Source organism: Mauremys mutica, chromosome 7 (genome assembly GCF_020497125.1).
Source record: "Mauremys mutica isolate MM-2020 ecotype Southern chromosome 7, ASM2049712v1, whole genome shotgun sequence".
NCBI classification, from domain to species: Eukaryota; Metazoa; Chordata; order Testudines; family Geoemydidae; genus Mauremys; species Mauremys mutica.
In genome coordinates this window covers 116,664,903-116,688,657 of record NC_059078.1, presented here as the reverse complement: position 1 = coordinate 116,688,657, position 23,755 = coordinate 116,664,903, and the positions used below count along the sequence as shown (strand labels likewise).

Sequence of the window (23,755 nt, the reverse complement as noted above, 5' to 3'; positions counted from 1 at the left end):
AAGAGGCAGTCAAGGAATTAGAGGAGACTTCAGACTAGGAACTATTCTGTGATTATCAAGAACCATTATACCAAATTAGCTATACCCATCCTATTTCCCCCTATAAAATGGGTTTGCAACAGCTCTTGCACATCCTATCTTGATAATTTTACATTAAAAATCATCACAAAGCATCTCTACAACATTATAGTTTGCATTGCAAATCTAATTTGCATGTGTATCTAAAGGCAACCTTAATTAGCAAACAAACCTAATTCCCTGAACAGCTGTAAAAGTGCTTTGAAGTAGGTCAGCCTGGCCCATTGTTAAATAGTTAGCTACCTGTGTGCTTTTCACCCTCCAATGTTTGATAATATAATATTTCTCTCTAATGATAGCCCTTGTGCATGCTCATATTACTGAATAGGCATTTTTGCTAGTTTGAATTACTTGGTTTATATTTTAAAATCTCACAATTACTCACCTATGGCTATTCTGTGTTTAAAAAAAGAAAACACCTGATTTATAGCAAGGTATTAGTGACATAAGTATGCTGTCCTGAGGCTAGGTGTGGGGAAAGAGTGTAAGAAATTTCATATCTGTTAGTGTGTTTGAAAGAATAAAGCAGACTACATTGCAGCAATATATTGCTTTTATATTATTTCTCAACAATACCTTTGGCTTTAAAGTTAAGGACAATGTACTATACTTTTAAAAAAAAATAGTCTGTCTAGATAACCAAGCTAAAGTTGATATTGCAAAGACTTGAAGTTTATATTGAAGTGACTTTTGCTTTGGAGTTTTTTATATTTTACTCTGACATTTGAAAAATTAGTTATCACTAAGGTAAAATGATTTTAATGACATATTTAAATACGTTTGTATCCTATAAGTATTTAAATATCTTAGAACACAAAGAATATTTGTTTTTCAAGTGGGTATCATATACTAGCATTGCTAATCAAGGCATTTGAAAAAGATATGTTTCAAATTGTTACTTTCCTCTAAAAATAGCCCATATATGGCTTTGATTTAATCTTGGTATTTACATATGTCATATATTTTGCGAAAGTCTCTTGAAACTTTATTACAGGAAATGGTATGCTTTCCTTTTGTCTTTTAGCTTGTGATGAATGGAAAATTTTACCAAAACCTAATCTGCATCGAGATTTGAACAGATTTGGACACACTGCAGTTGTCAGTAATGGGTAAATGAAGCATGTTTTAAATGTCTCTGACCATTTTTGCAGGAAGAAAAAAAAATCTATGATGACAGTTACATTTACATAAAGTGCAATTCCATGATGTGTACAGTTGATGTTATTTATTAAAATGAATAGTAGCCCTCAAGAACAATGTTACATATCCTGGTCATCAGTACATCAAATCATTTATTTGGGGTAGTTGTGAAACATGTTGATTTAGAGAATGTTTATATAAATCCAAGGGTAGAACATTTGTCTGGCTCTGCCAGGACAGGGGGCACTGGATGTGATTTTTGATTATGCTGCAACTTTATTCTTAAATATCTGGGAGTACCTGGCAGATAATTGTACAGTGCAGGTAATACCATATATATTTCCATATACTCAGGGGGCTGCTGTCATCCCTCCCCCTTTTCAATCCTGGTCCCATCCATTCTGCTTCTGTAACCCCCCCCACACCTTTTGTGAGCATTAAGTGGGCTATAAAGGGTAGGGGATTGACTCCCCACCATACCAGTTGCAGGAGCCCCAAATCCCCTGTTACTGCTCATTTAAAGGATGCCATGTTTAAATCCTTTACCAATGAATTTTATCTGATCACCATATAACCATTCTATGTGGAGTACATGTACAGGCCCAACCCCCATTTCCTCGTCCAGCAGATCCCTAACCCACTGTGAAAGGTGAAATACCCACCTTGCCTCAGCCTTTCTGAGAGGAAAATTCCCTCCCAGCCCCCCTGAGAAAAGGGGCAACTAGCATAATGGCCGCAGCAGATAAAGATCCATGGGTGGGGAGGGTAGGTGATGCTAGCCTGGTCTGCATTAGAGGTCTTTCTTGGAACTGCCTTGGGTATAAATAACCTCCCACGCACTTCCAGTCAGCTGGAAGGGAGCAGCGTCTCCTTCCCCAACTGACCTCATCCAGCTGTGTTTCTTCCTACATCTTTACCTGGAACTGGTAATCCTTTCGGGGAGAGAGGGGTGCATAAAGGGGCAACAACCCTCTTCCTTCCTTGCTGGATCTTTGCAGTTAAAGGGGGCAATTCACTTGCACCATACAGCTGAACAAAGGTCCCCCAATGCTTAATGCGTGGCGAGGATGTTTAGTGATTTACAGTGTGTTTGAAATCCAACACCAAGTATAATAATCACTTGGATGTAATGTATAAATTCATTTTCTAAATTCAGTAACACACTGTAGGTGATTTAGTGTAAAAAATCATAAACTTCTAGGAGAAATTTACTTATTGCGTGAAAAAGTAAGCGTTACATGATTCCCATGCAGTGATAATCATTAAAGTCAGTATGTACCAACGGTTACCAGCTCCTGGCTACATTATTTTTTCAGCCCCCAGCAAACCCTTTTGTAAAGGTTGCTGTCCACAGAGGAAACCCAACATGGCTACTTTGGCAGGGAATGGGAGGTCAATACTGTGGGCCCCAGAGCTGGCATGGACACACATGTCCTCTGTGCAAGTGGCTTTAGCTTTTGGCAGATCATTTGAGGTTTGCAGGACTTGATGGCCAAATTCCTTGCTTCATCCAGTGATGGTGGGGCAAACATTATCCCTCTGAAGGAAGAGTTTAATAGGAGACTTAGCTAGGAGGACCTCAAAGAACATTTTTTCATTGGCCCTCTCTCATGGGTTTCACACATGTCCTAACATGTGGCATCTGTTGATACCATAAATGATCACTTTTAAATGCCAACAATTGTATGTTGCCTTTTTTACATGATTTATCATTGTCCAATCTGAATGTATAAATAATTAAACACATCAATAATTGGAGTATATAAGTTACTTTACATATGAATATTATATTACTTTAAAAATAATGCAATAATATGTAATATTTATTAAAATAGTTCCTTGAGATAAATAACACAGCAAATTTTCAATGATCAGCAAACACAGCACTTGAGATTCACTAATGAAATATGTGTAGGTTGTTTCATTAGCAGAAAAGAATTGCTCATAATGAAAGAGTGTATCTATTGCTAGTTTCTCACAAATAGTGATAAGTGAAATTTAAAGGATTCAGATTCTTATCTAAACTATATCTGAAGCTTTAAAATTTGGCTGCTAACAATGAATTAAAATTGCAGTAAAATACCCAGTTGTTCTTCAGATCTTACTATATTACTATAGCTCTTTTTAACATAAACTATACTGCTTTGGAGGTACCTCAGAGCCCATTGATACCTGTATCACTACCAAACAAGAGGTCCACTTGGGAGTATATGATGCTAGAGAGATCTAGATTAATTCTTCAGATCTTCTTAATTTTAAATGAGAAGGGGGAAGAACTATGGCCTCAAATCCAGAAATTTACTGCTAGCTAAGAGATATGTCCATGACTGCTAGCTGGTGTTACTTGTCCTTGGAATCTTCTGTCTCAAAGAGAAATGCTCTTTGGTCCCAATCTCTTACTGCAGACCATCTAGTTCAGGGGTTGGCAACCTATGGCACGCGAGCCGATTTTTAATGGCATTCTGCTGCCTGCCGGAGTCCTGGCAGGCAGCTGTGTGCCATTAAAAATCCTGCCTAGCCCGTCCCATCCCGCTCTTCTCCGCCCTCCGCTCTCCACTTCCCCCCCCAATGGGGGGCAGGGGGCAGAAACTTGGTCCTGCCAGCTCCCCTGCCTCTTCGCATAGTGTGCTGGGTTCCTGCCCCTCCTCCGCCTCTCTGTCCCTCCCTCTCTGCCGGCCGATCAGCTGATGGCTCTTGTGAGGGAGGAGATTGGGAAGGAGCAGAGTCAGCTTGCTCACTGCTCCCGGCAGAGGCAGAGAAGAAGCAGGGGCAGGGCCTTGGGGAAGAGGGTGGTAGAATAGGGGCATATCCCGTCCAGATGCCTGCCCTGACCCCCCCATACCCCCCCAGGCCCGTGCCCTGAGCCCTGTACCCCCCTCATACACACCCAGCCCTCTGCTTGACTCCTTCACCCTCCCATGACCCCAGCCCTGATTCTGGCACCCCCACACATACCCAACCGCCCACCCTGATACCTGCACACCCCTCACATGTCCCCAGCTCTCTGCCCTGACTCTTGCACCCCCCAACATACCCAGCCCTCCCACACCCCATGCACCCCCCACATCCTGACTCTTGCATCCCCCACATCCCCACCCCCACCCTGAGCACCAAATGGGAGCTCCTGCACACTCCCCCCCCACAGATTCTCATCTGCACCCCTCACACCAAATGGGAGCTGCCCAGGTAAGTGCCCATACTCAAATCTCCTGCCCCAGCCCTGAGCCCCCTCCCTCATTCTAGCTCCTGGCCAGACCCTTCACCCCCAGCCCTGTTCTCAGTGCACTCCCACCCTCAGCTCAGTGCAGAGAGAGGAAGAGAATGGGCCAGAACCAGGGAGAAGGTAGGTATCCACTGTAGGTGGGCAGGGCTGGGACCCCAGACCGGCAGCGGGCTGAGTGGGTCTGGCATCTGGGATCATGGCTGGCAGGAGCCAGCGGATGGAACCCCTGACCGACAGTGGGCTGAGCGGCTCAGCCCACTGCTGGTCTGGGGTCCCGGCCGCTAGCCCCGCACAGCCCGCTGCCGGTCTGGGGTTCTGGCTGCCGGACTCTTGCCAGACGGCGTCCTGGCCGGAGGCCCCGCTCAGCCCGCTGCCGGCCTAGGTGAACAGAACCCCAGACCAGCAGCGGACTGAGCGGGCCGGCAGCATAAGATCAACATTTTAATTTAATTTTAAATGAAGCTTCTTAAACATTTTGAAAACCTTGTTTATTTTACAATACAACACTAGTTTAGTTATATAGACTTATAGAGAGACCTTCTAAAAAAACATGCATTACCGGCATGCGAAACCTTAAATTTAAGTGAATAAATGAAGACTCGGCACACCGCTTCTGAAAGGTTCTGATCTATTTCCTACAGTATGTGTTCGCATTACCTCACACCAAAAAAGAATACTGTTCCCTGCACAGTCCTTTTTCCTTCTTCCCACTCATTTTCTATGTACTACTCTATATTTTTCTAATACATATAGTTTGGCTGAGTTTAGACATACTTTAAGCTTCATCTTGGAGCAAATGTTTGGAAAAAAAAAAACCACATGAACTTTGAGGTTTTTAAGGGAACCACTGACAGAGTCTTAATTTGACTGTTGTGAAGAAAACTGCAATAATATATGTAAAGGTGGCTAAAAAAGCAAGAAGATATAGCTTTAATAATGCTTTATTTATAAAAACAATTATTTTATATTCCCTTTCTTTTGTCATTAGGTCCATGTACATATTTGGGGGTTTTTCAAGTGTTCTGTTGAATGATATCCTTGTGTACAAGCCTCCAGACTGTGAAGCATTCAGACAAGAGGAACTGTGTAAAAATGCTGGTCCAGGGATAAGATGTCTGTGGAAGAAAAACCATTGTGAATCCTGGGAATCTGGACGTGCTAACAACGTCCTTGAAGCAAAGTGTACCAGAAAAACAGGTAAGTGTTTTTTTATCTTTTCTGCACTTCATTGAATTATAATTTTGCATAATGTCAAGTGTAGCAATGCTTCCATGACTGTATAAAGACATTTTCTTATATTTAACATCCGTTGTTTAACCTACGGTGCTTCAGGATTGACAGCTATCACTCTCTCTTTAGTTTATAGTAAGGGAAAACTCTTTAGAAATTAAATGTAATGGTGAATAATAGGATATATCTTAGTTTCCTCACAGGTCCTTCCTTTTACTGGAAAGATTTTATAATTAAGGTGTCAGAATGGAAAGAAATAGAAATAAAATATTTTACATCTTCTAAGTGTTCCAAGAAGGGAAGTAATCACAAGGGATATGGAACAATTTCTGTATGAGGAGAGACTAATAAGACTGGGACTTTTCAGCTTGGAAAAGAGATGACTAAGGGAGGATATGGTAGCGGTCTATAAAATCATGAAGTGTTGTTTACTCGTTCTCTTAACACAAGGACTAGGGGGGTCACCAAATGAAATTAATAGGCAGCAGATTTAAAACAAACAAAAGGAAGTATTTCTTCACACTGCGCCCAGTGAACCTGTGGAACTCTTTGCCAGAGGATGTTGTGAAGGCAAAGACTATAACAGGGTTTAAAAAATAACTAGATAAATTCATGGAGGATAGTTAGCCAGGATGGTGTCCATAGCCTCTGTTTGCCAGAAGCTGGGAATGAGCAATGGGGAATGGATCACCTGTTCTGTTCATTTCCTCTGGGGCACCTGGCATTAGCCACTGTTGGAAGACAGGATACTGGGCTTGATGGACTTTTGGTCTGACACAGTATGGCCGTTCTTATACATTGTTTTGGAGGTCATTAAGTTTTAAGAAATATTATCATCAAATTGACCCATCGGCTTTTCTTTTGACATCAGAAATGCCAGTGTTAGTGCTGGTCTGCAGGTGTTTTTATAATGTTAGTGGTTAATAATTTTATAAACATTATATAGCTATTATATATAGCTTTCTAAACAAAACTATGACATGTTCTCAATCTCTAAAGAGAGTCAGGTCTATATAAGATAGTAAAACACTAGCGAAGATGTGGTTCAAGAGCTGTAGAGGGGGAGGGGGATCACTGATGAAAAGAAAGGAAGCATTGCTTGAAACAGTGGGTTTTAAAGAGGAATTTGAGGACAGAGAAAGAAGGTACTTATTGGATGAGGACAGGAACAGTGCTCCAGATATAGGAGGCATCACAGATAGAGGGAAGATAGGTGAAAAGCAGAAAAACTAGACTGAGTGCGAGTGGAGAGTAAGGGAAATGAGAACAGTTGGAGGTGGCATCAGGATTATGAGTGGACCAGTAGATGTGGAAAAGAGCTTGAATTTGAGCTGTGCAGGCTTTTTAGGCAGGCAGGAGGGACCCACCTTTGCTGCTCCTTACTAGGGCAGGGTATAGCAGAGCTTCCATCAGAGGGTCACAAAGGGCCAGCTACACCCTTTCAGAATCATATATTGTATAAATTAGTTGCAGTTCACATCTACTATTCATAAATCTTATTGTCTAGCATGTTTTATATCCTGCACCTATCCTGTGTAAAACACTATAAAGTGGCGCTTACAAAATATAATGGTGATTGAAGAACACTCTACATTAATAATGAGTTGAAATGGACCATCTTGCTTATGCTCTGGTGAAAGTTTGTCTGACCTTTGGAGCGATACATTAGTGAGGATTACGGTTAGCCCATCCTTGTAGTGCCAGGTTTGTAGAACCATGAGTAGAGTGATAAATTACAGGTCTGTAAATGAAAGAGAAAGTACTCAAACCATAACTGGTAGGAATAAATAAAAGGACCTAAATTCTTCTGTTAGTTACACTGAAGTAGATCCAAAATAACTCCATTTACATCAGTAGAGTTAATTTGAATTTACACTGATAAAAATGAGAAGAGAATTTGACCCAGGGTGCTCAAATATAGTCAGAGAAGTGACTTCCCTCTTTCTCCACCTTTCCCTGCTTTGCGGTGTTAAAAAAAAAAATTACCCAAATTATTCTGAGCCATGGAAACCATTATAGCAGCCAGAGCACAGGTTCCCAAAGTGACAATTAACAATACAGTCATGTCTGTACACGCAAATAGCGGATAGAAGAAGTGTCATTTGCTCAGACACTTCACAGGTCTAACTGGAGAATTGGGTAAGGGATTATAATATAGTCACAGCTGGAAAAACACTGAACTGAGCCAGTTTTTGCATTCTTTATGTTGTAGTATGTCAAAATGTGTGTTAGTTTCTATCTTACGATTTTCTGTTTGGCATCATGGTAACTGTACAGCAAGTTATCTTTATCAATTGCTATTGTACACCATTCCTAAAATTTGCGAGCTAAATTGCTGTTGAAAGTGTTTTTTTGTCGTTTATATGAACGCAGTTATACAGTACAACTTCACATATCTGATACTCATTCTGTGTATCTTTCTGAGAGAATAATATAAAACAGTTCACTCAAAATGTGGCTGTGCAACACATGTATAAGCTCCATAATATTAAACAGCTGAACTGCTTTAAATGTTTGTTTTACCATCATACTTTCTGCAAATTTGCTGTGCCTCTAATATAAACCTAGTTTACTTTTCAGTCAATTTTCTCCTAAACTGTCTCCCATCAGGATGTAAAGTTGCAAACATATTATGATTTGATGATTGCTCGAAACAAATGCTGCATAGCATAGAAAGATGTCGACCACACAAAATTGCTTCTGAAGAATTTTTCTTGTCTTTTTCTTATTTTTCTGTAAACCATTTCATAAGGAATCTAAAAGACTTTGCCCCTCCCACTCTTTTCTCCCCTCCAAATCTTGAAAATTTCTAACTTCAAAAGCAACAAAAAAAATAGGTTGATCATCCTAAAAAGCCAAATCGTGTCTTCTCATTCATATAGATATACAAATAAATCATGAAAAGGCAATGGAAACATTAGGGAGGGGGAATGAAGTTTGATTCCTCATATTGTGGGCAAGGGGAATGGCATTCTAATCCTGGAGAAATCCTGTAGACCTTCAGGCATTTGGGAAGATCCAAGGTATGCATAATGTGGCTCAATGCCTCCTCACCACTATGGTCGTCGTCTTCAGCATTTAGCCGAATGGTCAGCTGTAGCAATCATTTGCAATTCTGTCTGTTCCTGTGTAGCTGCAAGGGCTTGACAGGCCAAAAGTCCAACATCAAAACAGACTTAATGCACCCATGTAATGGGGGTCTGCCGCTGGGCTGCCTCCATCCCTTGGTTAGTGGAATTTTATCTCGTTTATTACAAGCCACTCGAAGAATGGTTTTTACCCAGAACATCTTGGGGCATTCCGACATGTCCGAAAAGCGTAAGCTGCAGATAAAAGCCCCAGTAGTCTGTAGACCAGAGCAACCGTAAACCTCTCCATTATGAATGAAGTTGTTCCACTTTATGTCCAATATACAACGTTGGCATTTTGTGTGGAAAAACCTCCAGCTTTGCCCAGTCTGAGAGGCATAGTGTCCATGTTTCGCAACCATACAGCAGTACAGAGAGGATACACTTTGAATAGATCATGAACTTGGTTGTCATGCTGAGATTATGTTGATTCCATATTCTACAGAGGGACTTTAGAACCCAAATAGCAAAAGCTGGAGACTGCTTCAACAGTTTCATTATTCAAAGAGATTGGCATTGCAGATGGACCTGATCCTAGGTTTTGCAGCTTTGTCTTTTGACCATGAAACATGAAGGCTGACCTTGGCTGACTTCTCCTCCATTTGCTGGAGTGCTTCACAAAACGAGTCGGGGCCCTGTACTAGAAAAACAACATCAGCAGCATAGTTAAGATCTGAGAGTGAGAGATCTCAGCCCTTGGATAAAGTAGGATAGAGTCTTGAAAAAATTTGAAATTCTCCTTCAAGTGATTGTTCACATATAGATTCCACTGTAGGTGCATATGTGTATAAGAGCACAGTGCACTTGAGTTCAAGACTTTTGCCAGTAGTACCAATGGGTAGTGTATGCACCCCCGCTATCCTTATGTATAAAATGGGCCTGGTTACTGTCTCCCTTTCAGTTCCTTCTGACTGCTCATGTGAGAGTTGGAGTTCCCTGTTGTTCTTGAACTTTGGTTTTCTTTCCTGGCCAGCTTTTAAAAATACTGTATATAGTTTTCATAGCTGTAGTTCAGTTAGGTAGTTCACTCTTTGTTCTCTGGATGTTTTTCATCATGGAGAGATCCCTAGGATTTAAGCAGTGTGCCACTTGCAGGTCTGTAATACCTGTGATAGATAGTCAAGCTTGTTTCCCTGATATGTTTGGGAGAGGGACATGTTAGGGACAAATATCCCATATGTACCTCTTTCCCAGCAAGAACAAAGAAATCCAGAGAATTCTGCCTCAAGTTTCCTCTTCTTGAGAAGGTGATGTGTTCTTCTTCAGAACCTGACCCTGATCATGAGAGGAGAGTGAGTTCTTCTAGGTAAGATCCCATAGGAATCAAGTTTAAGGTGAAAAACAGTTAGAGACAGTTGGCAGTTTTTCAAAGCAACATTATTAAGGGCACAAGAATAATTCATCCTACTGCGTAGGAACTAAAGGAAGTATGCCAGGAAACTACCCCAACTTAGCCTTCCATGATCATGATCATCTTCCATGATCTGAAATTCATAAAAAGAAATTTTAAAAAGTGGAAACTAGGTCAAATTACAAAGGATGAATATAAACAAACACTAATGTGTTGGGACAAAATTAGAAAGTCCAAAGCACAAAAGGAAATTAAACTAGCTAGAGATATAAAGGGCAACAAGAAAACATCTACAAATACAGTAGAACCTCAGAGTTATGAACACCTCAGAAATGGAGGTTGTTCATAACTCTGAAATGTTCGCAACTCTGAACAAAACATTATGGCTGTTCTTTCAAAAGTTTACTACTGAACATTGACTTAATACAGTTTGAAACTTTACTGTGCAGAAGAAAAATGCTGCTTTCCCTTTTTTTAGTAGTTTACGTTTAACGCTGAAACAGTACTTGCTTTTACAATATTTGCTTTTTTTTTTGTCTCCACAATCAGACAGCAGCATACTTCCAGTTCCAAATGAGGTGTGTGGATGACTGGTCAGTTTGTAATTTTGGTGTTCATAACTCTGAGCTTCTACTGTATTTGTAGAATGTTTCCAGTTTGTCCAGATCATTTTGAATTTGAATTCTATCCTCCAAAGCACTTGCAACCCCTCCCAGCTTGGTATCATCTGAAAACTTTACAAGTGTACTCTCTATACCATTATCTAAATCATTGATGAAGATAGTGAACAGAACCAGACCCAGAACTGATCCCTGCAGGACCCCAGTCGTTATGCCCTTCCAGCATGACTGTGAATCACTGATAACTACTCTCTGGGAACAATTTTCCAACCGGTTTTGCACCCACCTTATAGTAGCTCCATCTAGGTTGCATTTCCCTAGTTTGTTTATGAGAAGGTCATGCAAGACGGTATCAAAAAATTGATTAAAGTCAAGATATACCATGTCTACTGCTTCCCCTCTTTCCACAAGGCTTGTTATCCTGTCAAAGAAAGCTTTCAGGTTGGTTTGATACAATTTGTTCTTGACAAATCCATGTTGACTGTTACTTGACCTTATTATCTTCTAGATGTTTGCAAATTCATTGCTTAATTATTTGCTCCATTATCTTTCTGGGTAGAGAAGTGAAGCTGACTGGTCTGTAATTCCCTGGGTTGTCCTTATTTCCCTTTTTATAGATTGGCACTATATTTGCCCTTTTCCAGTCTTCGGGAATCTCTCCCATCTTCCATGACTTTTCAAAGATAATAGCTAATGGCTCAGATATCTCCTGAGTCATCTCCTTGAATATTCTAAGATGCATTGCATCAGACCCTGGTGACTTGAAGACATCTAACTTGTCTAACAAAACCAGCTTCAACTTTAGCATTACTGTCCATGCAACAGCGTGCATTGCTGTCTGTTGTCTCCCCTGCCACCCACCAGAGCAGCTTCTCTGTTTCCTGAAGAGAGCTGCAACTCCTCTTGTTCAAATTTGGAGCATGACCTATTCATCTTGCAAGGTCTTCTAGATTACCTTCGAGGTCACGTTCTACAGACACAGCTCTAACCCACGGTATGGAACAGGAAAGCTTGTAAGCCAGCTTAGTATCCATCACTGCGTGCAGTGCAGAGATTGAACCATCCACCCTTGCCTTACTGGGCACTCTGGATTGCTCTCAGTGTTTCTAGATCCCCATCTGCAGTGAAGTTGGGGAGAAAGTCAGCATCTCTAGCCTCTATTGCTGTCAGGGAAGACCCCTTTCTGGCCCATCAGCCACCCCCATTGTTGAGACCAACTGAGGAAGAGAAACTCAGGAATGAAACTACAGAACTACCTCCCTACATTTCTTCATCTTCCTCTGAGACCATAACAGCAGAGTTCTCTCCTCCTCAAGACTTTAAGCTCTTTCAGGATCTTATTATGATGGTGGCCATATCCCTATGGGTGCAAGCAGAAGTTGTGCAGGGTAATCTGCATGAATTTTTAGACATTCTGAAGGCTCCAACACCTGAAAGTGTTGCCCTTCCCATTTACAAAGCCCTTTTTAAAGCCTGCCACAACACTAAGGCAGAGACCGGCTTCTGTACCACATACTGCCAAACATGTGGACGGGTGTTACCAGGTTCCTCAACAGGAATTTGACTACTATTTCACCTATCCCAGAGGTTCTCAAACTGTGGTCTGGGACCACTAGTGGTCCGCAAGCTCCATTCAGGTGATCCGTGAATAGTTCCCTCTAAGGTGCACGCTTGGGCAGCTGCACACAAGAGAATGAAGGGCCACCCATCTAATTAGTGGAGCCATGCAGGTGTGTGCCTTAGAGGGTGGGGGGAATTTGGGATATGTAGAAAAAGAGGTGACTTTCCCCAGCTCCAGGGCTGTGGCTGCCGGGGAGAGATGGCCTCCTTCCTAGCCTCAGCTCTTTGTCTGCTGTGGCAGGGGAGAGACCCCCTTCCTTCCCAGCCCAGCTTGGGGGCTGCTGCAGCGGGGGAGAGAGGGAAAAACCCCATTCCTTTCCAGCCCCAGCTCAGGGGCTGCTGCAGTAGGGGAGAGAGGGCACATCCATCGCATTAGAAAGGTAAGACTACTGATATTTGTAGAACAAAAAAAGTTTTTTTTAATATATAACACTTTTATCCAAAGCACTTTACAATAGTTAGCTAATGGTACAAACAACATTTGGAAAGATCATTAAGTGGTCCGCTGAGACCCTCATTAATTTTCAGGTGGTCCTCGCGGGGGAGGGGAGTTTGAGAACCACTGATTTATTGTATTTCAGACTCTGGTAGTCATTTCAGCTAATAAATCCTGTATGGAAGGAAAGCCTGTACCATTGCAAGTCTTCAACTGAGGGTATCAAATTACCAGGCTTTGCCTTCCAAATACATGTTTATTAATTGGTCATCAATAGCGAAATTTGCAGACAAATTGTTTGAAGACTACAAGAGACCGTTCATGGCAATAAGACCTGAAAGACGTCTCAGAGCCTGCACTTCTCTTCAAGAAGCCATTGATGCACCAGACACTGCTTTGCGTTCCATGGCTACAACTATTTTGATCAAAGACCTTTTGTTCGAAGGTTCTAAGCTGTTTTCCCTCCAAAAAAATCCTTATGATACCATGTGCATGTTAAAAAATTCTTGAGCAACTCTGCTCTCTGAGAGTTTACACTCATAATGAAATGGAAACAGTTTAAACTCAATCTCATTATATGTTCTCATTTTATCAGCCAGGAGCCCAGGATGTCTCTAGAAGGAGATCTAAGCCTCTGCGACATAGGTGTTTAGCTTCATCGATTGCAGGTTCATGTCACCAGCTACTAAGCAATCGTTTTGACGTTTTCATTGAGGACAACACGCCCACAACCCATTTCACATGGGATCTGAACTTGGTCTTGTCATACTTAATGGATCATCCTTTTGAACCTTTGGCAACATCATCTTTGCTGCTTCTGTTAGTTTTTGGTAGCAATTACTTCTGCTAGGAGTGTGTCTGAACTTCAAGTACTTCTAGCTGACCTATGTTTCACAGTCTTTCACAAAGAAAAGGTCTCTCTAGGGTCACACCCTGAGTTTATGCCCAAGATATTTTCTGCATTCCACCTCAATCAAACCATGCCTCTTCCAATGTTTTTTTCTGAAGCCTCACTCCAACTCAGAGGAAAGCTTTATACCTTGGATGTCCAAATGGCTGTATCCTGTTATCTAGACTTCATTTTTAGGTCATCTCCTAGACTTCATGTAGCCTGTACTGAGGGGATTAAAGGGCAACCTGGAACAGCTCAGCATATATCCCACTGGATTTCTGACTATATTAAAGTTCTGTTACGATTTAGCTAAGGTAAAACCAAAACAGAGATTGGTTAATGTTTTTGTAAAACAGATTATATTGCAGTATGTTTTACATACATTTTGATCTTCATGTAAATCTCATACCCACCTTTTTAGTATGGTAAATGCCATGCTCACAGCTAAGTATAAACATTTTTAAAAAGTAATGTGTGATTAGTGCAGAAATATCTAAAATGCCACATACTTGCTGATACTTTGCCAGAAAAACCCAAAAAACAAACCAATGATCCCTCAAAATAACAACTCCAGTTGGTTTCCCACAAGAGAATGTTGGGTATAGAAATATCAAAACTATCTATTATTGTAACATGGCAAGTGAAATAGTTAAGATGAGTAAAATAAAAACAATATATTGGAAAACAAACTATTCTTCAAATATATTTTGTATTGAAAATCTAGTAAAATGTACATTACACATACTTATTTTCCTTAAAAATATGTAGTGTTTATCTTTGTACCATATTCCAAATGGTTGTTCTTTTAAAACCATGGTAATTTACTACAGTCAAACCCCAGAGTTACAAACCCCGGCGTTATGAACTGACCGGTGAACCACACACCTCATTTGGAACCCGAAGTATACAATCAGGCAGCAGCAGAGACCAAATAAATAAAAAATAAAAATAAAAAGCAGCAGCAGCAGCAAATATAGTACAGTACTGTGTTAAATGTAAACTACTAAAAAAAGGAAAAGTTAAAAAAAAAAGATTTGAAAAGGTAAGGAAACTGTTCCTATACTTGTTTCATTTAAATTAAGATGGGAAAAGGCAGCGTTTTTCTTCTGCATTGTAAAGTTTCAAAACTGTATTAAGTCAATGTTCAATTGTAAACTTTTGAAAGAGCTATCAGAACATTTTGTTACAAACATTTCAGAGTTATGAACAACCTCCACTCCCAAGGTGTTCATAACTCTGAGGTTCTACTGTATACAGTATTGAAAGTTTATGAAATTAATTAAGAGTTAGAATTGATTCTTGTCAGTTACAGAATGATCCTGTTAGGTTTTGTTTTTACTTGTTTTAGTGCTGTCATCTTGCATAATGACCTACTATTTTTGAAAAGAGGTCAAACCTAAAAGTATACCTCACTCACTTTGTTTAATTAATGAACAAGGGATAGAATAAAAGGCTATTAACATGTTTATTTGATCCATGTTCTGTTCTAGTATCAGTCTACAGGTTACAAATCAAGGACTGTTTGTTTCTTTGACAGGTCAGGGTCTTATGAAACTTCAACTAATATGTGTTTAAAGAACAGGTGTTTTAAAGGGGGTAAATAACATTAACCTAATATGGTTGATTTACTATTAAGTAAATTGCATCTTAGATTGTTTGCAATGAAAAAATGTCAGATATTGTCCCAAGCAGCTGTTAAAAATGTGTGAATTAAGAAATGTGACGCACTCTCTCTTTCATATTGCCATTTGTTTTGTCTCTCATTTGTACTACAGCTGCTGCAGATGACAGATGTTACAGATATGCAGACTGTGCCAGTTGTACCGCCAATACAAATGGTTGCCAGTGGTGTGATGACAAGAAGTGCATTTCAGCGAACAGTAACTGCAGTATGGTGAGTATTTGAGTCTATGGATATATAGTTAACATTGTTTCTCTATAAACATTTGTTTACTATTTAACAGCATTGAATAAAATGTTATATTTTATGTTTATGTTATGTTATATAATGTCAGATATTTGAAAATATGGAAAAACCACTTCTTCATACATAATAAAGAGACTTAATGCAAAGGAAAAACATCTGAAAATTTAAACTTTTTGTTACCTTATTTTTGACTGCTCCCCATCCTTCAACTAAGGAACTTTCTAAGTTATCCTACACCCTACCAGATAATTTAAGTTCTTAGTCTGCTAGCATATAAAAAAGTGAACATATGGCAGCATTGGCTGGGATTTTTAAAGGAATCTATGGGAGATCCAAGGACAGGGTAGGCCCATTACTCTCAAATGAATGGGGAAAGACAATAACAGAAAATGTGGAAATGGCAGAAGTGCTAAGTGACTTTTTTGTTTCAGTTTTCACCCAAAAGTTTAGCAAAGATTGGACATCTAACATAGGATTAAAATTCAAAATGATTTGGACAAACTGGAGAGATGTTCTGGAGTAAATAGGATGTAATTCAGTAAGGACAAATGCAGAGTACTCTACTTAGAAAGGAATAATCTGCTGCACACATACAAAATGGGAAATGACTGCCCAAGAAGGAGTACTGTGGAAAAGTATCTGGGGGTCATAGTGGATCACAACCTAAATATGAGTCAACACTGTTGCCAAAAAAGCAAACATCATTCTGGGATGTCTTAGCAGGGGTGTTGTAAGCAAGACAGAAGAAGTAATAATTCCACTCTACTCCACACTGATTGGGCCTCAATAGGAGTATTCTGTCCAGTTCTGGGTGCCACATTTCAGGAAAGATGTGGACAAATTGGAGAAAGTCCAGAGAGAAGCAACAAAAATTATTAAAGGTTTAGAAAATATGACCTATGAGGGGTTGTTTAGTTTGGAGAAGAGAAGACTGAGAGGGCACATGGTAACAGTTTTCAAGTACATAAAAAGGTTGTTACAAGGAAGAGGGAGAAAAATGGTTTTCTTTAACCTCTGAGGGCTGGACAAGAAGCAATGGGATTAAATTGCAGTGAGGGCGGTTAACGTAGACATTAGGAGAAACTTCTGTCAGGGTAGTTAAGCATTGGAACAAATTGCCTAGGGAGGTTGTGGAATGTCCATCTTTGGAGATTAAGTGCAAGTTAGACAAACACCTACTAGGGATGGTCTAGATAATGCTTTGGCCTGCCATTAGTGCAGGGGACTGGATTAGATGACCTCTCGAGGTCCCTTCCAGTCCTACAATTCTATGCTCCAACTCCTCTTGAAATTCAAGAGGAGTTAGGTGCCTAAGTCCCCAGGCTTCACTGAAATCTCAACAGTTATTGTCAGATCAACAGCATCATCCACGAGGCTTAGTACTCATTACTTATTCTTTTCAATGGAAACCCTACATAATCATGTTACAAGACAATATAACATGGAGCTGTTTACAAAACTGAGAAGTTTTGACAGTTCCCACTAGAATAATGACTCAGAAAATAATAGTAATAATATTTAGAACTTTCATAGTGCGTTCAATGGATCGCAAAGTGTTTTTCAAAGGTGGTAAGTATGATTACTACCATTTTACAGATGGGGAAACTGAGGCAATGAAGTTATATGAATTGCCTACGGTCATGTAGTGAGTCAGTAACAATTCTTGGAACAGAACTCATGTCTCCTGATTCTCAGTCTGGTGCCCTAACTGAATCTATTAATCTATCTAATTTCTTACACGGCACCCATATGAAGTATCAGATGTACTGCAAGGTTACCGCTAAAACAGATGTAAAATTCCATAAACTCACCATACTGTAGCATTTTACTGACCATCAAAGAATTAGCCCATAGGAATAAAGAGCAATAGTGTTTGAAATTGCAACATATTGCGGAATCTACAATATATAGGGATCACCCTCACCACCATTTCGGGAAGGTTACTGATAAACATGTTGATGAATATTAATATCTAATATAAATTTACAATGGTCTCCTGAGTGCTGTTATTTTCATGAGCTCTTATTTCTTATGCATCTTTCCTTGTTTGACTGCACATTTCCTGTAAAATAGAAATACTGAAACAGGGGGGGAAAAAGAGAAAACATTGACTCTTGCTGTGTTTTGAATTTCACTGAAGTTTAAGCCTCCATCTACCTGTTACTTCACTACACAAACACCAGTGACAACAAAATGCAAGCTAGGTTATCAGTAAATTTTGAGCAGGTTTTAAATGTGTGAATTATGATTGACTTACTCACGGTATCAGTGTCATACAGCAGGACTTGGACGATATGCCAAGCACTTAAATGCACAGCAGAACTCAGAGGACGTTTGTTTAGTTTCCCTGAGATAAATTCACTTGCAATCTCGATAAAAGATTTTTCCTTAAAAACAAAACCAAAAATTACAAAAGCTCTCTTGGATGTTTAAAAGAATTGCTGTGAAAGAACATAGGAAAGCCTATTGGATTTCACAAGGATAGTTCTTAAAGATCTGAAGCCTATGAGAAATGGAGACGGGGGCGGGAATAAAGCAAAAATATGTAGATTTGTTTAAGGCTTGCATGAAAAGATGATGATGATGATTTGTACTTTTCATCTTTAGATTTCAAAGCACTTTACAAAAGTGGGTAGCATACCCATATTCTGTAAATTGGGAGACTAAGGCACCAAGATGTTGAGTTTCTCACGGTCACACAGCAACTTAGTGGCAGAACTGTGAATTAAAGCTAAACTTCCAAAATGCTAGCTTGACGTTTTAGCAAGTAGGCAGTGCTACCTCCAGTGGTAGCCAATAGTAACTTTCAGGTAATTTATCTGGCACTACCTGAGCTCACAAAGGCCCTCTCCATTGGTACTGTGTAACTGTTTTGGCAAGGTAGAGCTAAATCTTTTCTGGATCTTACTCTGTACTATACAAGCCATTATGAGGTCAGAGTTTCAATTTTTTTTTTCCTCTGAGGCACAATGTAGCGTAAGAAATTGACTGTACCAACTCATACCATCTAAAACCCAGGTCAGTTTGTTGTCAATAAAGCAGAATTTTATTGAAAAGAGAGAAAATCACAATATAAAAAGTAAATATTGCGCAATTTTAGGCTTCTGTTGCTAAAATATAGATATTGGGATGATAAACTGGAGTTTCAAATACTGATCCTACTGGGTTTTGTGGCTCAGAGATTGTTCAGTGTCACAGAAAAGCAGTTTCACAAACCCTAGGGTGGACTTTTTGTTAGCAAACATCACTTATTGTTTGTTGAAAATATGTTTTTGTTTCTCTCCATTGCTCACCTTCACCATATATCTAAGTACTCCATATATTTTAGGATCAGAATGAGTTTATAAAAAAAAAAATCAGTCTTGCTTTGAGATACAACTAACTGACCCAAATAGTTGGTCAAGAAAAACAAATACTAGAAAGTACCAAACCGTCTATTTGTAAATAAGAAGTCTTATGGAATTGGTTGTATCAGCCATTTTAGAGTAATCACTGAATTGTTTCTACACAAGAAAATATGAGTAAGTATTGAAACTTAGGAAGAAATGAAGATTTTTTTTCATTTGTAGTGTTGATAAAAAGAAGAGGAATGGTTAAAAAAGACACAACAAAAGCCTTTGAACTATACTAATCAGCAGGTCCAGAATATATATGTCTTTGTATCTTAAGAGAATTAGCTAACAAACACACCGAACCACTATAAATTATTTTTGATAAGTCATTGACAACAGGGAAGGCAGTGGGTAATTGGAATAAAAAAAGCAAATTTGATCTCAATAGTGTAAAATGGGGAAAAAACAATCTTTGTAGTTACTGTCTGGTAAATTCTGGTTTTGGCTTCTATTAAAATAATGGAACCAAATATTAAAATAAATTATCTGTGAGCAGAAAGGAAGAGAACAATGAAAAGTAATGATGATTACTTCGTAAAGTAATTCACTTTATTTGAATGATTTAGAAAGTTAAGGGCTGAAATGTGATACTAAAGTAATATCTCTGGGGCCAAACTGTGCATGATGCCTTGGTGTATAGTATGTAAGATGCCTCCCCCATTCTCTGGTATCCTTCTACATCAACTTGGGCACATTGCGTCTTTTTACTCAGGCTATGTCTTCACTGCATGCTAACCGTGGGTATGCAATTGCAGGTTAGTCAATGAGCAGTAGCCTAACCCACTACAGTGCAAACACATTGTTGATATCAGCATGCTGCTGTCACGCCCCATGCCTGCAAGGGCACTATATGTAACTGTGAGAAGCAGTAAAGGTATCTGGGCATGGATCTCATAATTCATAGTGTCAAAGCTCACTGTGCCACTCTATATTTACAGTCACAGAGTGTCCTGGGGAGACTTGTCTGCCCACTCGGGGAGTTGTGGGAGGAAATGGTGTAGGACTGGAAAATTCATTTCCTGGCAGAACGCAGGCTGGTGTGATGTGCTGTTATGGGCTGAAAATATGGATCCTGCTCACACTAATCAATGTAACTGACAGATGCTGGTTTTTATGGGGGCAATGTTTTGTTGGCGTGCCTCTGCAGGAACTGCTGTCAAGAAACCATGGTGGGTGTTTCAGAGGTGACCTCCATCCTGAAGAAGACAGAGGCAGTGGTTTGTATTTACGAGCAAAGCACAACAGCAACAACAGAATGGGTCCATGTGGACATGGAGGCCTGGACTGAGCTGATGCTATTTTTCATGATAGTCCATCCCCCCCCCCACACACACACCCCTCCTGTACACAGACTGGATCAGGACCACAAGCACAGAGTGGTGGGTCTTCACTATGGTGGAAACATGGGATGACCAGCCATGGGCCCAGAATTTTCACATGAGAAAGCCACATTCCTGGAGCTTCTGGGGAGTGTGACCCAGACTTTTAGTGATAGACCACCCAGATAAGAGAGGCAATAATGGTCCAGAAGTGTGTTGCTATCACCTTGTGGAAGTTGTCAGTTTGGGGTTGGCAAATCAATGGCTGGCACAGCCTTCAAGGAGGATTACTAGGCAATTAATGCTGTGCTGGCTCTAGAGGTTGTGAAAATTGAAAATATCTCTGAAATAATTGCTGGGTTTGCACTCCTGGAGTTCCTGAGCTGTTTTGGTGCTATTGATACCAGCCACATACATATCCTGTGCTTGCCATCTGAAGCAAGCAAGGACATTACTATTCCATTGTTATGCAGGCCCTTGTGGATTACTGTGGCATATTCATGGAAACCTACACTGGATGCACAGGTAGGGTGCATGATTCTATGGTGTTCCAGAGGTCTGGCCTGTTTCAGCATGGACAAGCTTATAAATCGTTCCCCTGTAACAACACAGTCATCAGTAGGGTGTCTGTACCAACTGTGACCCAGCCTCCCCTCTGCTGCCCTGAGTGATGAAGGTTTATCAGTACCTGCACCAACCAGACAAGAGGCAGCTTAAATACATGTTGAGCAGGTGCAGGATGATGGTGGAATGTGCTTTTGGCCAACTGAAAGCAACATGGCACATTAAATCTCATTTGGACGGTAGTGTGTTTAATGCCATACATGTGATTGGGTATGTTGTGTGCTTCATAATATATGTAAGTATAACCGGGAATACTTTGGGATGGAATGGGTTGCCGATAATAATTCTTTGTGGGCTAGTGCAGAGTGTTGGTGCAGGGAGCTGGCTCTGGGAGGGGGCTCAGGACGGGGGCAGGGGATTGGGGTGCAGGAGGGGGTATGGGGTGCTGGCCCCAGGAGGGAGCTCAGGGCTGGGCTTGGGGTGTGGGCTCCCGTTGGGGGGCGCTTAACCTCAGGCAGCTCCCAGGCGGCGATGTAGTGGGACTAAGGCAGGCTCCCTGCCTGCTCTGGCCCCACGCTGCTTCCGGAAGCGGCCAGCACATCCCTGTGGCCCCTGGGCAGTGGACACATGGCTCTGGGTGCTGCCTCTCTCTGCAGGCACCACCCCCATGGCTCCCATTGGCCAGGAATGGAGCTGCAGACTGGAGCAGTGCGCAGAGACCCCCTGCCTCCCCCTAGGGGCCGCGCTGCCTCAAGGATGTGCTGGCCACTTCCAGGAGCAGTGCAGGGCCAGGGTAGGCAGGGAGCCTTCCTTAGCCCCACTGCACCGCTGGAGTTTTAGCGTCTGGAGATTACAATCGACTGTAAGAGTCTCCAAGATTGACCAGTCGATCAAGATCCACTGGTTGGTGACCACTGATGTAGTCTGACCTCCTACATAGCACAGACCATAGGATAGCCCCAAAATAGTTCCTATAGCACAGGAGTGGGCAAACTTTTTAGCCTGAGGGCCTCATCAGGTTTCGTAAATTGTATGGAGGGCCGGTTAGGGGAGGGGCTCGTGGCCCGGCCCCCACCTCCTATCTGCCCCCCCGGGACTCCTGCCCCATTCAACCCCCCTGTTCCCTGACAGGCCCTCTGGGATCCCCCCGCATCCACACAGCCACGCTCCCTGTCCCCCATCCATCCTCTCCTCTCATTCTTGATGGCCCCCCCCGGTACCCTGGCCCCATCCAACCACCCCTTCTCTTGTCCCCTGACTGCCCCCAGAACCCCTGCCTCTGACTGCCCCCCCTCCGGGACCACTGCCCCCATTCAACCCCATTTCCCCCCTAACAAACTATCCACACCCCCGCCCCCTTACCACCACCCTGAACTCCCCTACCCTCTATCCAAGCCCCCCTGCTCCCTGCCCCTTACCGTGCTGGAGCCGGGCTACACTGCCACCGCCATCACACAGCACAGAGACTGGGTCAGGCCGGGCTCTGCAGCTGCACTGTCCCAGGAGCTCACAACCCCACCGCCCAGAGCATTGCGCCGGCGGTGGGGCAAGATGAGGCTACGGGGGAGAGGGGACAACAGGGGAGGGGCTGGGGGCTAGTCTCCCGGTCCAGGAGCTCGGGGGCTGGGCAGGACGGTCCCGTGGGCCAGATGTGGCCCGCAGGCCGTAGTTTGCCCACCTCTGCTATAGCATATATTTTAGAAAAAAATCCAATCTTGATTTAAAAGTTGTCAGTGATGGAGAATTCACCATGACCCTTGGTAAATTGTTCCGATGATTAATTACTCTTACCATTAAAAATTTGTCTTATTTCTAGTCTGAATTTGTTTAGCTTCAACTTCTAGCCATTGGATTTTGTTATACCTTTCTCTGCTAGATTGAAGGCCCCATCATTAAATATTTGTTCCCCATGTGGATACTTATAGACTGTAATCAAGTCACCCCTTAACCGTCTATTAGTTAAGATAAGTAGATTGAGCTCCTTTAATTTATTACTATAAGGCATGTTTTCTAATTCTATAATCATTCTTGTGGCTCTTCTCTGAGCTCTCTTCAATTTATCAACATCCTTCTTGAATTCTGAGCACCAGAACTGGACACAGTATTCCAGCAGCAGTCCACACCAGTGTCAAATACATAGGTAAAATAACCTGTACTCATACTTGAGAGTCCCCCCTTTATTCATTCAAAGGTCACATAAACAATCTTGGCCACAGCATCACACTGGGAACTCAAGTTCATCTCATTATCCACCACTTCCCCCAACTCTTTTTGAGATTCACTCCTTCCCAGGAAAGAGTTCCCCCTCTTGTAAGTGTGGCCTTCATTCTTAGTTCCCCGATGTATATATTTACATTTAGCTGTATTAAAATGCATTTTGTTTGCTTGCCCCCACTATATCAAGCAATTTAGAGCACTCTGAATCAGTGACTTGTCCTCTTCATTCTTTATCACTCCCCGAATTTTTTGTCATCTGTAAACTTTATCAGTGATGATTTTATATTTTTCTTCCAAGTCATTTATAGCATAGGGCCAAGAACTGATCCCAGCAGGACCCCACAGGAAAGAAACTCATTTGATGTTTTACATGGCCCTCCTAGTGAATGTCATTGTCACAAACGGTGTCTGCTTCTGGTACGGAGCCACCTCTGCACCATCTCCACAGAAGCCTCATGGCACAGGGACTCAGGTTGAGTCAGGGATAGGAGGATAAATGGCTGGGGCATTCCTTAAAGGTTGAGCTAACAGACTTCAATAAAGCACAAAATAAATTAAAATGCTCTTGGATTTGAGCACCCTCAAGTGGACTGAAGATTAATGAAGACCATGAAGAAA

General features: G+C 41.4%; 1 protein-coding gene and 1 long non-coding RNA gene across 9 annotated transcripts in view; one reads left to right on the top strand and one right to left on the bottom strand.

Moving 5' to 3' along the window:
- Positions 1-23,755, top strand: part of ATRNL1 (attractin like 1) — a 948,738-nt gene that overhangs the window by 234,496 nt on the left and 690,487 nt on the right. For 6 of the 8 annotated variants that reach the window (XM_045024151.1, XM_045024152.1, XM_045024153.1 and 3 more), the window contains exons 11-13: positions 1,103-1,187; positions 5,430-5,638; positions 15,494-15,612. In XM_045024151.1, the coding sequence (XP_044880086.1) occupies positions 1,103-1,187; positions 5,430-5,638; positions 15,494-15,612 (413 nt within the window). Of the gene's footprint in view, positions 1-1,102; positions 1,188-5,429; positions 5,639-15,493; positions 15,613-20,138; positions 20,400-23,755 lie in introns of those variants that run through there. The other 2 variants (XM_045024157.1, XM_045024158.1) reach the window with 2 other exon arrangements.
- Positions 5,429-18,010, bottom strand: LOC123374323. The gene is made up of 3 exons (XR_006581068.1): positions 17,903-18,010; positions 7,322-7,412; positions 5,429-5,556 (listed from the first exon to the last, which is right to left on the bottom strand). It is a non-coding gene; the product is annotated as an uncharacterized LOC123374323 (long non-coding RNA).